The sequence below is a fragment of the Ascaphus truei genome, chromosome 5 (assembly GCF_040206685.1).
Source record: "Ascaphus truei isolate aAscTru1 chromosome 5, aAscTru1.hap1, whole genome shotgun sequence".
NCBI classification, from domain to species: Eukaryota; Metazoa; Chordata; class Amphibia; order Anura; family Ascaphidae; genus Ascaphus; species Ascaphus truei.
Genome location: NC_134487.1, coordinates 31,977,011 through 31,994,900, shown reverse-complemented (window position 1 = coordinate 31,994,900; position 17,890 = coordinate 31,977,011). Strand labels below are relative to the sequence as shown.

The following is a 17,890-nucleotide window of genomic DNA, read 5'->3' as shown; positions in this document are numbered from 1 at the left end:
GACAGAGCCCTGGGGTACCCCCACAGAGAGATCAATAGAGGAAGAGTAGGTGTTAGCAGAAGAGACACTGAAAGTACGATGGGAGAGGTAGGATGAGATCCAGGATAGAGCTTTGTTCCGAATACCAAGAGTATGGAGAATGTGAAGGAGAAGAGGGTGGTCCACGGTGTCAAATGCTGCAGAGAGGTCGAGTAGTAATGAGAAATATGTGGTTACAAATACATACTTACAATAAGTGAAAAGGGTTATACAGTACATTATATATATAGCCATGCATAATAATGGTATACTACTTTCCTCTCTGTTGGCAGTAAGTCCTGATAAGTACAGGTATGCCAGCAGTAGTTATGGAGGTTTTCCCTCACACCCTAGTGAGGTGCCCTATGTATGGAGGGGAGTGGCTGTATGCTCTGAGTCCCTGGATAGTGACATCAGGGATGCGCCTGCCTCCTGAAGTATATAAGGCACAACACTGTCAGTTAGTGTTGTGTGTGAAGTAGCTGGAAAAGTGTATGCTCCTGCATAAGGGATTGTAGGAACACTTTGTGACCCTAGTGCAGTAACTAGCGGTACAGGTTGACCAATCAAGTCTGTCTAAGCCACTCTGTGTCCAGGGACCTGGCACAGGGGTGATCTCTCAAAGAGAAGAGGGAATCCCACTTCAATACGGGAGGGCGTACCTGGCAAAGGGACAGCACGGGAAGATGTGCGGCTAGAGCCGGCAGCTGCATGGGGCAGTCTGCTACATCCAAAGCTACAATAAAGATGTTCTTGTTAACGAAACCCCCACTGTGTGAGTGTGAGATTACTCGACAGTGGATGGCACCACCAAGAAGGAGTTCCTCACCAGGACCATCTCCCCGCGAAAGCATAGATCCTGATGAGGTGGAGGCGCTGCACATGATGTAAGTTGGACTCGCACCCACTACCTCAGCTACCTGTCCTGATGACATCCCCTAATACCATCAAGCGGGAGACTCAGGAGTCCTGTTACTTGCAGGTGCACCACCATACACGATCACGTAATGGGGACCGGTTAGACCACACGGGCAAATGTGAGATTGGGTGGGTCAGAAAAGGGGGGGTCCAGCCGTTACATATACAAGACATTGCATGCACAGTTAAAGATAATATATATAATAGGCGTATATTACAGTTACAGACCAGATTAAAATGAGAGACAGCTTTAGTTTTGAAAAAACGTAGTGAGAGTCTCCGGTAGATTGTTCCAGTTGTGGGGCGCATGAGATGCTGTTTAAGTTGTTAAAACTGTTTCAAATAACTTTTTTTTTAATCCACAAAATATATTTACTATAACAAAGTCTGCATACTGTATTAAAATCAGTAACATAGGACTGTAAATTATTCTTTGTATTATGGGGCCTAATCAGCTAGCTTTGGTAAGTGACTTAATGCTTGTTAAGTGCACTTTCCAAGTGATTATGCATGTGTGGCTATTTAGAAAGCTTCGATAACATGGCAATATTGCTTGGAAACCGCTTTCTAACGAACGTGATCACTCTTCCTCTGACAAGCCGTGAGCTAACCAAAAAATGCCCAAACTCATTTTTTTGCCAGTAACTGCTGGTCAGGTAGCTCCAAGATGCAAATCGCAGGATAAACACACATTTGTTTTTTTTTTTTCACCCAGTTTGGATTTGTGCTTTGCATCTGACAGATTTAACCGGGTGTCTCCGGAGCTGACCCGTATTGCTTTCAGCTCCGGAGACACCTGGCTTCAAACCTATGTAATAAAAATTACAGGCGACCATTACCTCAATGGTTAGCCATGAAGGTAATTAAGCTCTGTTTTTCTGTTTTTATTTTAATTTGAATGACATAAGATTGAAGCAGCGATTCTCCGGACCTGAACTTCATTCATTTCAGGTCCAGGGACCCTCTGCTTCCTGAGGTACAGGCCCCAGTATGAGGTGCCAGTATCTCCTGCACGTTTAAATGTCCTGGTCACGTGGGCCGTGAGAGCTGGACAATTAAACTTGCAGGTGATACCAGCAGCCGATACGGAGGCCTGTTCTTTGGGAAGCAAATTAATGTGATTCAGGTCCGGAGACTCGCTGCTTCAATCCTATGTCATTCAAATAAAAACCGGGCGATAACATGTAAGAGCAGTGAGGAGGATGCAGCTTCTCTCTGCACAGCTCTTCCAGGCAGATGGAGGGAAATCGCACGGGCATGTTGCTTGAAAAGCAAATTCAAACTAGTGTGATATGTCATTTTTGTAACAAACAGTTATCTACAGTAACACGTGATACATCTTGCTGAACACTGTTTTTTCACAAGTTTCTTACCGTACGGTAGGAACATGCCAACACGTTCGATGTTGCAGTGATAACATCAAAAGTACCTGAATAGAGCCCATTAGTCTTTTCATGCCCACAATTGGCAATGAAAGCAATAAAATGAGCAGGCATATTCCAATAATCACTTAATTTAAGAAAGATGTTATAAAATGTGTTTATGGCCATTCCAGTTTAATTACCACACAACCGTCTCCTTTTTCCACTTAGATTCTTCATTGAATGAGAATAGAAATGAGATCTGGACACCTTAAACAAGGTATATCTATGACTGAAAAAAAACTCACCTTGATGAGTTCTCATGCTTCAAGACCATGCAAAAAATTATGGTATCTGTAACAATGCCCTTTCTTTGCTCTGCACCTTCTGTACCTTTCTTATTTCTTATTTTTCTTTTCCTCTTTTGCTAACATGTCTTCATTGTCTGTGTATCGGTCTGTGAGTGTACACACTGTCACTTGGAGGTCTTTTCTCTTCAGGTATACAATCTATGCAGCTGACAGTCATACATATATATCTATTCTTCCTACAGCCTCTGACTCACGGCCCCTTTCCAAAGTCTCTGAATGCCTCTTTATAGATGGCGCTCCGTTGACTCATGCCCAATATGTTCAAACTCCCCATCGGTCTACCTAAACTTTCTATATTTTTTCCGTAGCAGTATATTGCACCAAACTCTATCCATATGGGTTACATTTGATTACCTCTACTTGTAAGTTAATGCTCTGCCTAAATCATGACATTGCCATATTTACTAAGCGGTCTTCTGCCATAAGACATGCTCCAACGCTGGAAAACAACTTACAGCCCATTTATTTGAATGCACTGGAAGATGCCCAATGGTAAAAGAGCTTAGTATACAGTATGTGGCCCTGAATCCTCTGCATAATAAATACAAATCTGTTCTGTCACCCTACTGCTATAACTCTAATGCGTGGCCTCATTCCTACTGTCTTGATTATTATAATATAATACAATTAATTCTCCCTACCCCTCAACTTTCCCCTTTTCAATTCTTATCAAATGTTCTCAATTTTTCCATGTGTCAGTCTCTGCTTCTCTCCTCGTTAAATCCCTCTCTTAACTCCCTAATATATTCAATATTACACACAATGTTTTCCTTCTCTTCAGGTCCTAACTCCTAACACTCCGCCGCTCTTCCCTACTGTATATGTTATCCTTTATTTCTCCGTCCAGTTCTTATTCAATATGCTATGAAGCGGCTTCCACGTCTCCATTACATCATCAGCATTTTCATCAAATTGGGCAGTAATAAAATATCACTAATAAAATGCCTACTGAAATGGTGACGCTCGTATAACTTGTTATAATGTAATACTTTCAGGAATGGCCAATAATTCCAGAGTCAGATTACAGTTGGGTCGGTGGTAAAAATGTTGACTAAGCAGTATGTGTGCTAAATTTACCCCAAGTTGTTGCAGGAACAATATATTACATAGACAGCAAAAGAGTAAGTTATCCAAAAGCATGTGGGTTAATAGGTCACATAACATTTTTGTAAAAATCTGCAAGGGTAATAAACACTGAATCCTACATAACTCACCATGTACTGAATGTGGAAAACACAGGATCAAAACAGGGTCTAAGGCTTCATAGCTGGTGAAGCATAGGCTTTTTAGGTGGACTAAGTGGTCTTTACTTAATGTAATTTTTTCTTATTTTCCCTTTTTTAATGTTATGTTTACTAGTATGCTAAATGTAATTCTATTTATTCTTTCTAGAAATAGTATTGGCTTGTGTGGTGTTGACCACTAATGTTACAGAATATTTATACCAGTAAATATATATATATATATTTTTCTATCAATATAATTATATGTCTCTATAAATATCCAGCTATAATATCCATAATATCAATATATCTATATACATACAGAAAACAGAAGAGTGCGTGCTCCATGGTGTGAAAGTATAAAACAATTTATTGTATCTAGAGTGGTGTGATATGCATTTACATAATATTAGAATTACAATATATGGGAGAGAATATGTAAAGTCACCCGGAACCAACCGATAGATTGTCCAAGGATTTCCAGGAGTAAGTGTCCACATATGCCGACGGCCAAACAATGTATGTCACGTCACATTATCGAAATAGAAATAGTCTATGGCCAGACCGGAGAAGCAGTGCTTAGCAGCGCTAGAGGAACCACCTGATGGATCACACACGGGTCAAATGGAGCTCCGCTCAACTCCGTCCACTACCAATGTTGTCCCTACGTCAAGTCTCCACCCTACGCGTTTCGTCGCCAACCACGGCAACTTCCTCAGGGTTATATTCCGGGATGGTGACTACACAGATTCTCTCCCATTAATTTGAATTCTATCATTATGTACTGTAAATGTATATCGCACCACTCTAGATGCAATACACTGTTTTGTACTTTATCATACCATGGAGTGCGCGCTCATCCTTTTTCTGTTGTACATCTTTTCTGTGGAAGTGGAACATCCAATAAATAGCAGCTGGAAGTCTCCAGAAATGTATTCTATCTACTGATGGACATTTTATTATCAATGAACTTGCATGTCTAATCAAATACTCTCACCATTTTTTAGGTTTCATTTCTATGTTTATTTCTGCATTTATTTTATATTTTGGATGATTTCACAGTTAAGTGCACAGATACACGGCGGTTTCCCTGTGTGATACATGATTACTTTTTCTGCTAATATTTACATCAATTATTTCTTCACATTGTGCACCTTGTTACAGTTGTTCTTGCTATTTTTAGAACAACTGTGTCTCAAACATCATAGCTTTGTTTTTCACATTCACTGGTCTAGTGGCGCCTTTTACTTGTTTTTTGTTATATATATATATATATATACATATATATATACATATATATATATAGTAATTTTTGAGGGCTATTCCTTCAATAACACCTTTAATAATCACATCAATGCCAAAAATAGATCCGCTGTGAGTTGTATTGCCTTTTAGGTGATAAACATGAGATTTCTTCCTAGGTAGAGATATGGAGGCTGATTCTACAGAAGTAGTAAGATTTACTGGCTCCATGGCCACAGACTAACAGACTAAAATCTGCAGCAAGTATGCTGCACCCGCGATCGGTATATTTTGCGGCCCAGGAGGATTAAAGAAGTGTTAATTGTCCTAGCCAGAGAGTCTGTAATAGCTGCACAGAGGAGTACCATAGAGAAGCAGTCTCTATCTGTGTCTCCCTGAGCAGCTCTTACAGCGATCTAATGTTTTATTCTTTTTATTTTTCTATACTGTACTGAAGCAGGGGGTCTCCGGAGCCTACAGAGATCTATATCTCTGGAAACAGGGGGCTTCTCGGAGTTCAAATGAATGGGGTTCACCTCTGGAGACTCCCTGCTTCAATACAGTATACAAAAATAAAAATAATAAAACATTGGATTGCTGTAAGAGCTGCTCGGGGAGATGCAGAGAGAGACTGCTTTTCTGTGGGACTCCTCTGCACAACTCTTACAGACTGGTGGCTGGCTCAATTGGATAAATGCTGAGGGGATCCCATCCAGAAGAAGAGACCCCTGCTGAGTTAATCCTCCTGGTCAACGTAATGCTTACTTGGCTGCAATGGAGCCCCAGCCCGGCTGCGCTTTGGCATCGCAAACCTCTCGCGCCCACAGAGGCAATAGCTCTTGACACATCTGTATGTGCTGAACCAACCGATAAGGCTGTTTTCGCCATTATTCCCCATTGACATAAATGTGGATTTTGGGCCACAAACGGCCCGATTGGCTGCTTCGGCACATATAGAAAAAGCCATATAGTGTTCAATATTTCTCTTATTAAGGTATACTGTCACATTAAACAATATCAATAATTACTGTATCAATAAGTTGTAAATCCTGGAATAAAACCAATGCAACACTCACCACTAGGGCTTTCGAACGGTTCGTCAGCAGTTTTTCAATATCCGTGGCAGCACTTTCCACTAGCTGCCGTGGTCTATTGATCTCTACTTGGTACATATGTCTGTATTTAAAGTAAATCTGTAGGACGAAAGGAAGAAAACAAGGTAAAAAGGAAAGTTACAACATATTACAGATTAGTAAAGCTTACATAAAACAGATGAATTAGACTGCTCTCCATAAATCTTGTGTCCAAATATAGATAGGGTGAGCTGGTGCAAGGAGGTAAACAATATAGCATACAGTTTTATTACATCAAATTGTTCTCACTAAATAGTTAAAATCCACAATTTTATGGATTTTAACTATTTAGTGAGAACAATTTGATGTAATAAAACTTTTTTGTTTTTGGTCACTCTTTTATCCCTATTTGATTTGACCTCAGGAGGGTATTTATGTACAAATGCTATGAGTGCATTCTAGTGGGGTTCTTTGAGCCCTTGTTTTTGGGTTCTTTCTGTATGCTAGATTAGTAAAGCTGATAGATGTTGCAGTCATTATTGTATCCATTAATACATTAGGAGATGCGAAACACGATTAGCTCCAAAATATTGTGGTATGGATTTGGTGCCGTAAAATGTTAACGGGCACAGTCACTGCTGCTAGATATATACATTTACATTACAAGCACTAACACAGTCTGTTAGCAATTTACTATCCTGGAAGTGTCAGACCAATACATTTTAGCCTAAAAAACATTATGTAAATGGCACAGAACAAAAAGAAAAAGACAATTACTGTAGGTCTCTATTCAGTACCACGATAAGCAGTTAATAATCAAAAATATTAAATGTAGTATTGTAGGTATAAAAATCTTTAGAAAAACACATAACATACTATAGAAAAATAATAAAAGAAACGAGGGGGCAAAACGCGTGTCGGTGTTTGTTGCGGGACCCCTGATCAGAGCTGAAGATATGATGATGTCAAATCCTGAACAGGAGAGACGCCATATTCTCTCTCTCTCTCTCTCTCTCTCTCTCTCTCTCTCTCTCTCTCTCTCTCTCTCTCTCTCTCTCTCTCTCTCTATTATTCAGATATGCAGACAAGCAGTATTTGACTTTAAAGATAAATAGATAAGAATGGATTCTAAGTTATACATATATCACAGGATGGAAGATAGGTAGGAATTTAGGAAGGTAGAGGATGTATAGCAGGATCAGAGACTATGCTATCAGTGAAATATAATATGTTGAAATGACAGTTGAAATTGGGAAAAACAAGTACATATATGAGATTGTCCGGATGTCCGGGAACTTGGTATAATTGTGTGATCCTGTGTGTACTGAACTCAGAATTACTTGGAACTTACACTGACTAATTCTCCATTCATAACTTGTTGCAATGCCAACTGTGATGCCTGTAAAGAATGATGCTATGATGATCTGATGCTGTACTATATATTTGTCTCTGAATAAATACTACAACAAAGAATTCGCTCCATGTGACTACGGTGACACCTTATCTTCAAGATAGAGAAGGACCTTCAAGAGCATCTCAAGTGATAATGATAACGTGAAATATGTAAAAAATAAATTGACAATACAAATATGTGGATGATATGTGTTTGGGATGATGATAATATCTATGATCTATCTAAGAGGCATGAGTCTGTCTTAAAAGCTTTTTACTGTATATAATCACCCAAGCAAAAGCCACGACCAGTCTGACGAGTACTGACTTAAATAGTCAGCAAGTAAATATTTTATACACTTAGGAAGATTTGTAGAAGTGACTCAGGAAGTGAAAGCAGCAGGGGGTTATTATTTAGTGGCTTTAAGTGGAAAACAAAGGGTGGAGATGGGCTCACAACTTTGGTATAATAGCCATCCCTTTCCTGTACATACAGTAGGCGAAGATTGCAATCAAAGTTGAAGTTACATGATCACAGTGACCTGCATTTCATTCCTGAAATAAGTTTCTCACAATACTAAAGGGACTTCACATAATACTTTTAATCAGCTTTTTCAGCTAAAATTATTTAGTATTGCAAAAATTTTTATTATACCAGCTCTGATTGGACAATACCGTGAAAGTTAAACTGTACCAATTATTTTTGGATCACAAACGTTTTGGCACTCACAGGGTCTTGTAATGAAGAAAATGATCAATGTATTTAATAAAAAGATCAATGTTTCGGTCCACTCTTGGAGCTTTGTCAAGAACAAGAGCTCTTTTTTGAACACATATGGATTCTGATTGGGATACAGTGGTTATTGTTTCTTGTGTCGATTTGTTGGAACACTCTCGCTAATGTGATGCACATAACGTATTGGCCCGAATATAGTGCTATGTTTTTTTCCTAAAAATGTCCTTCTGAAAAAAGTACAGGCAGTCCTGGGTTATCCAACGGAATCCATTTTAGAAGTAGCGTTGGATAGTGAAACTGTTGTAAAGTGAGTCCCATGTTAATCAATGGCGGAGAGCGTTGGATAACGCATAAGGGTTGGATAACGCATTCCGCGTCTAAAAACGGCTCATAGGGTTGCATTGTAAAGCGTTGGATATGCCATTTGTTGTAAAGTGAAACGTTGGACAGCGAGGACTACCTGTACTCGTATTATATGCGCAGCCCACCACCTTTTATTTTTCATGTAGAACACCTTCAAAACTTTAGGGTCGTATTATGTGCGAAGCCTTACTATATTCGGGCCAATACGGTAATATTGTGCATGTATATTATGGGAGGCCTGTCTTATTTTTTATATAGTAGTGGTAACGTTACCATGTTATTATGTGGTATGGCGCAAAGTTGTTGCTATGGATTTTTCTAAAGCTTTTTATACATATGTAGCCTAGCTGGTCAAGACTGCCTCCCTTCCTCCTGTCATAGAAGCCCTGATAGACCTGCAGGCTGTGACAGATTAATCCTGGGGCTTTTACCCACCTCAGGCTGCTCTCTGATAAGGGAGGCGGTGTCATAGTGGCTGTGTAGCCAATCGTGGTACAGACACTATGCCCTCCCCTCCTTGGTGTCAGGGAGGAGTGCCAAAGTTAGTAGTCAGTTCTAGTCTGGAGGTTGGAGAGACGGGAAGGGCTGTGAATCTCTCCCATCAGGGATGAGCGTGCCCCCCAGCCCCTTAGTGGGCTGGGAGACCATCTAAATTCAACAAAAGGCCTCTCTACTATCAGAGGTCCTGCACCATCCAGAGTCAGGGGACCTTTCTATTCATCAGTACCGCTGTCTATACCATCACAATTGACTGCACAAATAAAGCACCCGTTTTATATACTCCTGCCTGGGTATCAGTCATTTTGGCAGGGAGTATGGATGAATGGGAGTCCAGTGGGGACTGTCTCATGAAATCCTGGAGCTACTGGAACTTTAGGCGCTGACACTTGAAGAACTACCAAAAGCCTGTCCTGGTCTCCTCAACATCACAGACCAACTCAGCTCTCCTGACCCTCACATGTATGCCAGCATCACAATACCTTGTAGCAGCCATAACATCTCCCAGAGGGGGGGGGGGAGAGAACAGTGCTACACCAAGATTAAGAAATAGAATATTTTTTAATGTACACTTTTTGGATTGTCTTTATTGTGAGGGGTGTGGTCGAGTGCTTCTTTCCAGACTCTACTTTATTCTTTCTTGTTCTGTTATACCTGTTACACCCCCTCTACATTAGGAATTATTCCTATCCCCATTTACTACAAGCATCATGAGCATAACTTTTTTCAAGTTTTTTAAGCAGTTAATAATGTATTCATTAATTTACACTGAAGTGAGTGAAATTGCATACACCAATAACTGTACCAACTTCTCACAATATCGATCATGCTGGTTAAAAACAGATGACAGATGAGTACACTTTGGCCATCTAGTCTGTCCATTTATCATGCTTACTAAAAAAAAATGCCGGGTATATCAGCTAGTGCTTACTAAAAAAAAAAAGTGTAGGGTTTCTGACATCATATGATTCTTTTGTGATTATGTCAAGTTTTCTTTATATATTTTACTGTTTGCCCACTTTGTTGGATCTACTACTATTTTAGTAAATAAGTAATTCCATATACTGTAGCTCACCTATGTCTACCACCTTGTTACCTCTGAGCATGTCTCCTACCAATATCCCTTTTAATGTTGAATGTTAAATGCTAAAAAGGTTCCCCATACCTACAGTAGTTTATGCCAAATAGTCCATCATAGTACTGTACTAGCACTGGAAACATCTGTGGAGTTTGAAGAGCTGCTTCCTACTTCCATCATTTGAAGTTATACACAAACTGCATTTTTGTCAATATTACGATTATCCATTAACTTACTCGAAGAATGTGCTTAACAGTTTTCCCTTCAATGTATTTGTATAATTTCCTTTTACAACATCTTTATACTGTAATTATTTCAGAAAGTTGCTCAAAATCAATACTTGTCCAGAACTACAAGGACAACTAAACCTTTGTACGAGATTCGACGGACCCCCATGATTTTTTTGTACCTCTGGACTAGAGCTGTTACTCAGCACAATTAGGTAAATTAATGTACGTGACAGAAGTATTTGATTTAAAATTATATTTAATGGATATCAGACTCTACATCGTTTTTTCCCATGCCAATTACCAATGTACTTTCTCTCTTTTGAACATCAACCAGCTGTTTTTTTTATCTACTCGAAAACCCTGATAAGCCATTGATCAAGAGCTTCTTGTGCACTATCCATGATCAGAAGAACTAGAAACAGAAAAGTAAGTAAAATAAAACCACAGGCCATTAATTTTAATTATAAAATGAAAACTATGACGGACAATACTAACTCAGATGGTAAAAGTGTCTTAATGCAGCAATCCAGCTAAAATTAGCTATTTTTTCTAACAGCATGGGAAGAGGGGAGGTGGTGGGTGGAAATCATAAGGATCTAAATAAATATTTTGAGCCCCTGGGTCCTGGTGAAGTTATTGCTATTTCTTTATGGATTTCCAATTAACGTTCAATTGGAACCTGCAAACTAGTCTATGGTGCTGTGGCTTTTGAGTGGTCTGAGTTCATTTTGTTTTCCCATGAAACCTTAACTTTTCACTGGTGAGTATCAAGGGAACCTGGTGATCCCCACAGCTAAAATGAGCGCAATTTAGCCCAGACACCCTAGTTGGAATCGTTAAAAAACAAACAAATACAAAAACGGCAAGGCAATATACAGTAGCTGCTTTGACCTTATTCCACTATATTAAGATTTATCACCTAGCAACAAAAACAATCTACATTATTACTCAAAGCCAGCTATTTTCATAGTCTGAAAGGCAGCTAACATCTAACATTATTAGATTCCATTGGAAATGTATGAAACCAGAGTGTAAAATAATAATATATTACTTTTATATAGAACTGCAATAGGGGAACGATATAGTATAAAATGTTTAGGGCGCTACGGTTAAGGTCATTCTGGAGCAAAACGGACACACTTAGTGTCATATTCAACTTTCATCTCTATGTGTCAGTGTATCAAGCACTTGGCTCCGATTGTTGCCCCAAGTGTGTTAGCTTGCGATTTCGGAAGAGTGAGAAGAAGCAGGTAGTGGAACATTGTGTCTTCAAAACAACATACACTAGATGTAAGATTCTTTTACAAAATAAACTGAAATAACACGGTATATATATATATATATACACTGTGTAAACCAACCTCACACTGATGATACCCATCAAGGTTGAAACATGTCTGCGAGTGGTTTGACTTGCTTTGCTAGTCCCATGCTGTGCTTAAAAGCTGTGTGAACGGCGATGCATTTGCTTAAATGGGCTCCATGTGAATGGATACTGTATTCCCGGCAAAAGGCGACACGTGCTAATTTGCATGTCATTTCCCAAAATCCCTTGCTGCAGTGGCAGCACTGTATGCTAGGTGATAATGGTTGAAAGGCAGGGTTGCAGACCTGTCTAAGACATGTGAATGTGCTCACAAGTGATATTCTTTAATATAATGTGTGTATATATATATATATATATATATATATATATATATATACACACACACACACAGATCAACCCCGTTATAACGCAATACATTACACTGCAAATCCGCTTATAACACGATGCAAGCATGGCTCCCAATTTTTGTACTTATGAATACTTTACAACACGATTATTGGTATCTTAAATACTTTATTGTGTAATGCAAACAATTGTACATGTAGCCCTCTTACCCCCACCCTAAGTGAGATTGGGGTGGGTAGGTGTATCTGACTACTTATCAGTGCGGTGCTGCACCTGTTTGGCAACCAGGAGGGCTGAGCTTCCGCCATGGGGAACCTGGGGTGAATTACTCTTAATACTACTATATGGTGCAGCGCCTCCACCTGCGATGGCTCCCAGCAGAGCGGGAGTTGTTCCTCGCAGGACACATACAAATGAACACATTCACTGGATGTGAAATAGCAAAGGGCTTTACTGAACATAACATATATCTTACACACTTATACTCTAACGCTCATATAACCTTAGTGGCTCGGCCACTCTCCTCAGGAGTAACATCTCCGTCCCCTCACCGCGTGCCCCACACACCGTGTGCCCCACACACCGTGTGCCCCACACACCGTGTCCATGTATAGTACTATATTGGTATAGGCTCAGTCCTTTGGCCACTTAGCTAGTGTCCCCAAAGAGTTATGCCTAAGGCGGGATCAGCGCCTGTTGACCGGTGTTGGTGCACTTGATGTAATAATACGTTCCGGTCACGGCGGTGACCGGCAACAACTTCGCAAAGGGTCAGACGAACCAGCGGCCTGCCTCCTGGGTCTCAATGTCCAGCCGTCTGGTCCCAAACGACTCGCCACAACCGCAACTCTGTGCTTTGTCCCTAACTGGTACTCAGTAATGGTGATGCTCGCTACCACTATAGGGCGTCCCTGCAGCACAGCAACCTACGGTGACTTCAGGAACACTCCTAGGGGCCTACGGGGTAGCTGGCCTATGCAGGTGGGTCACTGACCCCCTGCACCCACACTACCTCTCCCTTCACCTCCCGGATCCCCTCTGACTAACTCAACCTAAACCTGCAGCAAACACACTGCTCTCACACAGTACCTGCAGCAACCGCACTGCACTCAACCGGTACCTGCAGCAACCCACTGCACTCAACCTGGTACCTTCAGCTACACTGCACACAACCTGGTACCTGCAGCTTCACTGCACACAACCTGGTACCTGCAGCTACACTGCACACAGCCTGGTACCTGCAGCTACACTGCACACAACCTGGTACCTGCAGCAACCGTGCTGCACACACACACTGTGCCTACTTGTCAGCGCTCACAGCACTGCCAGCAGTGACACTGACAAGACTGCACACTCACACCTAAGGGCAGGGTCCCTAACCTAGGGGCCGTCCCTCAGTACCTACCCACTACCCTGGTGGGGATTGGGGCCTGCCTGGGATCTGGGTAACTACCTTACCTGGTGTAGGAGCCACTTGCTCACTACACCCTTCCTCCCCCTTCCTGCTTCCAGCTCCAACTGACAACGTGGTCCCCGCAACATTGTATCCTTCCTCCACAGGAGAAGCTGCAAAACCCTATTTGCTGGCTGGCTGCACGTGATGTGGGTGAAAGGGCAATCCCCAGAGGCTGCTGGGAATTGTAGTCCACTCAGGACCTCTGTAGCATTGGGACCGCGTGCGCTATCTTTACTGCACACGCACGATCCTGTAAGGGCTACCGCGGTGGTAAGGGGGCTAGGGGGAAGCCTGCTACATACACTATTTCTAACGCGGTCCGTTTACTGTATAATGCGATGTGATTCTTTGGATTCCAAGCACAGCGTTATAAGGTGGTTGAGCTGTATATGCAATTTTAGTTTCTTTTGTAAAAATGACCTGAAGTAGGGACCTACTGTCGCGGCCGAGTTTATTCTTACCTTTGCCCGGTCTCGGCCGCGACAGTAACCGGGCGCACGCCGAGGTGTCCCGGGCGCGCGCCGGAGCCTCGGAGGATCGGTCCTCCGATCAGGGCTTCCCCCTCCCCTCCCCGGGTCCGCCGGGTCCCCCGGAGCCCCCCACCGCATCCCCCACATTAGGAGCAACCCAGGGCTCCCTCGGGGAGCCGTGGGCACGCGCGCCATGCGCGCACGCTCCCGATGAAGCGTGACCGCGCATCGATGACGCGCGGCACGCCGAGGGAAAGCAACGAGCAAGCCGGGACACCTCCCGGCTTGCGGTACTAGCCAGGTAAGAATAAAGTGTGCCGCCAGTGTAAGATGTCCTGAAAGCTTGCACTCTTTATACATTAGCTAGCCATTAAAGGTTTAATGTTTCTACCAGAATAGTGTTTGTTTGTTTTTTCATTATGATCCCAAAAAAAATTCTGGGACTGAGAAGTCTGCAAAACTCTGAAAAACACTGGTTCCCATACGGTAAAAAATAAAAAAAACAAAGTGATGGGTTAGTTAAGGAGGATTGCTGCAGTACTGTAAAAACGATGAAAAACGATCACTGCTTTACCGCTGGTGAATTGGTTAATACATAAAATAGACTTGAGAATTGAATACCGCTAATGGCATCGTAGTGTCAGGATTTTGTAAGACATCCGATTACATATGTATCTCTCACCCAAGACGTGAACGGTAAATCTACTGCAATATTTTTTGTGACGTGCAACATTCATTTATATGCAATTTTCCTTTTCATTACTGATTTTATGAATAAATTAATGCTAGTGAATGAAGCGATATTGGTGACAAAATGTGCAATCTCTTTAACCGGGTGCAACATTAAATCGCGTTAAATAACGTTTAGTAAATCTAGGCCTAAAGGTTTTGCAGCCATAAATGTATCTGCAAGTTGCGCCAACTCGATCATAAATTACACCTGTAAAAAAAAAATGTATCACCAAAAATTGCAGTGAATTGTAGTGCAGTAGAACCTTTACCTTTTCAAATTAATCAAAGACATGCATTACAGTAGGCCCGGTATGAACTAACTCATTACAATGCAACTGCTGGCACGGCAGACCCCACAAGACAGGTGCTAGGTATACGCAATAGGATTAGTGCCAGCAATCATTTTTCTTTACTATTTCTTTTTTTTTTCCTACCCAAAGGGATTGTGAATCCAGTTAGAAATCCCATTAGCAGATTTCATGTTTGCATGATTTATGCATTTTCGTTTTGCTTTCTCATACTGTAGTTCTATTTTATCAGGTAGCTTTAACATATGCAATATTATTATAACACACATCCATATACAAATGTAAACAGAATGATATTGCCAGCATGCTTACATGCATTTAGCTAATTCACATGTGTATGAGTTATTTGTAACTTAAAAGGATATGTTTATATTTTTTCTATTTGGGGGGGGGGGGGGGAGTTAAATGGGTAACTGCTTCAGACATTAAACCACAGATACAAGTGTTAACCTCAAGTTGCAAAAACTAACACCAATCATATAATTACTCCCACGTATAGGAGGGCTTATCATACATGGCCTTGCAAGGCTCCTCTATTATTTTAGGGGAATACTGTACGATAATCTAAAAGGAGCTCTTTACGGAACCATATGAATTATAAAGTAATCCCTATATATCTGGGGGAGGGGAGTCGCAGTGACAAGGGTAAAAACACATAAAAACTATGAATCTCCTCATCCACAAATACAGTATCAATCACCCAGAGCTAAATTCAATGAGATGTGGGGAGTTTGGACCACAAAATAGCATTTCTCTAGAAAACGACACATTTTTAGAATTGAAATACTGTTGAAGTCTATAACTACTCATGATAATAATCTATGAGGCTGATCAGTGAGATTCAAAGAAAATTGAAAATTGTCAAAGAGTTGACATGTTTGTATAATATGAAGTGTATTAACAACTTGTGATTAACAAAGTACAGGTGTTTTCGCCAGAAGTCAAGTTGAAGAAATATAGAGAACCACATTGACTGGATATCCTGGCACATATCCTTGACAGTGGAAAGCTTAGAATTACCTGATTCACACCCCCCCCCTCTCAAAGAGAGAGAGAGGGGGGGGGGGAGATACTAGGGGAGGTGAAGAGAGTAGTGGAGGGGAGGGCGTAGTGGGGGGGAGAGAGTAGTGAGTGGGTAGAGAGTAGTGGGTGAGAGAGTACGGGGGGGCAAGATAGTGAGGGGGAAGGGAGAGAGTGCGGGGCGAGAGAGTGGGGGGGGGAGAGAGTGGGGGGGAAGAGAGAGGGGGGAAAAAGTGGGGGAAGGGGGTGAGAGAGTGGGGGGAGGGAGAGAGAGTGGGGGAGGGGGAGAGTGGGGGGAGGAGGAGAGAGTGGGGGGAGGGGAGAGAGTGGGGGTAGGGGGAGAGAGTGGGGGGAGGGAGAGAGCATGGGGAGGGAGAGTGGTGGGAGGGAGAGTGGGGGGAGGGAGAGTGGGGGGAGGGTTGAGTGGGGGGGAGGGTTGAGTGGGGGGGAGAGTGGGGGGGAGGGAGAGTGGGGGGAGGGAGAGTGGGGGAGGGAGAGTGGGGGGAGGGAGAGAGATTCGGGTGTGGGAGAGAGTGGGGGTAGGGAGCGAAAGAGGGGAGAGAGAGCGGGGGAGGGAGAGAGAGGGGGAGGGAGAGAGAGAGGGGGGGTACGGAGAGAGAGGGGGAGGGAGAGAGAGTGGGGGGAGGGAGCGAGAGTGGGGGGAGGGAGCGAGAGTGGGGTGGTGGGGGGAGAGGGGGAGGGAGCGAGAGTGGGGGGGGGAGGGAGACAGGGAGGAGAGAGTGGGGGGGTGGTCTAGCATATATGGTGGCTGCCGGCATTTATCCGCCACTCACCTTGCAGCAGGGACATCTCACCACCGTCATTTTTACTGCCAACATAAGCCCTTAACCTTTACCTAACAAACCCTAATCTCAACAAAATGTCCAATTCCGCAGGGGGGGGGGGGAGCGAGTTTGGGTTAGAGAGTGGGAGGCAGTTAGAGTGGGAAGGAGTGAGAGAAAGGGATAACCTGGGTCAACAATTAGGGCAGGGGTCCAGGTGGAGACTTGTAGCACCGGGAAAGCCGTTGGCCGCTGTGGATACGAAGGTGCAGTTTGGGGAATTATTAAGCTTGTGTTCCCCCCCACTAGCTCAGGACACTATACTACTTGGGATAGGTTAAATAGTCTGATGGGCAGGCACGAAAAAACTTATTAATCTGGGGTTCGCAGAAAAAAAGGTTGGGAACCACTGACCTATACTGTATGTTATTAAACAGAAGACATTACCAAATGTTAATTTACTGCGAGTAAGTGTTAAATAGTATCGTTTAATGTCGAACGCTAAAATTCTCAAATTGTCATTTGTAATTGCCGTAAGCAGTCTCATCTTCCAAGGCACTTTTTTTGCTTCAAGGCTTTGTTCTTAATAGCTCATTTGAATCTAATAATTTCATTGCTGTGACCAAATGATTAAGGCTCACGTTATCTCATATATTAAAATTTCAGAGCTGGTAATGTAGCTTCTTCTGTAAAAGAATTTGGGATTAATAAAACAGTAGGGAGTATGTATTTAAGAAGGGAATACTTTATAAAGACTGAGAAATACCCACCCGAGGATATTCCGAGATGTTTATGTCCTGGAACAGGATTGTATATTTTCTGTGTATTTTTTCTGCTCTCAGGCTGCCAGCTCTCCCCGGTGAAAGTTGCATGTTTCCCTGTTCTGAAGCAGCCAGTGCTGCTGTGTAGTTGCAACATTGTTGCTACAATATAGCCCTTCCACAAGC

At 42.3% G+C, this 17,890-nt stretch overlaps 1 protein-coding gene across 8 annotated transcripts in view; it reads right to left on the bottom strand.

The window, feature by feature from the left end:
• CACNA2D1 (calcium voltage-gated channel auxiliary subunit alpha2delta 1) overlaps positions 1-17,890 on the bottom strand; it is a 717,165-nt gene that overhangs the window by 546,779 nt on the left and 152,496 nt on the right. For all 8 annotated transcript variants that reach the window (XM_075599579.1, XM_075599575.1, XM_075599572.1 and 5 more), the window contains exon 3: positions 6,210-6,326. In XM_075599579.1, the coding sequence (XP_075455694.1) occupies positions 6,210-6,326 (117 nt within the window). The remainder of the gene's footprint in view (positions 1-6,209; positions 6,327-17,890) is intronic.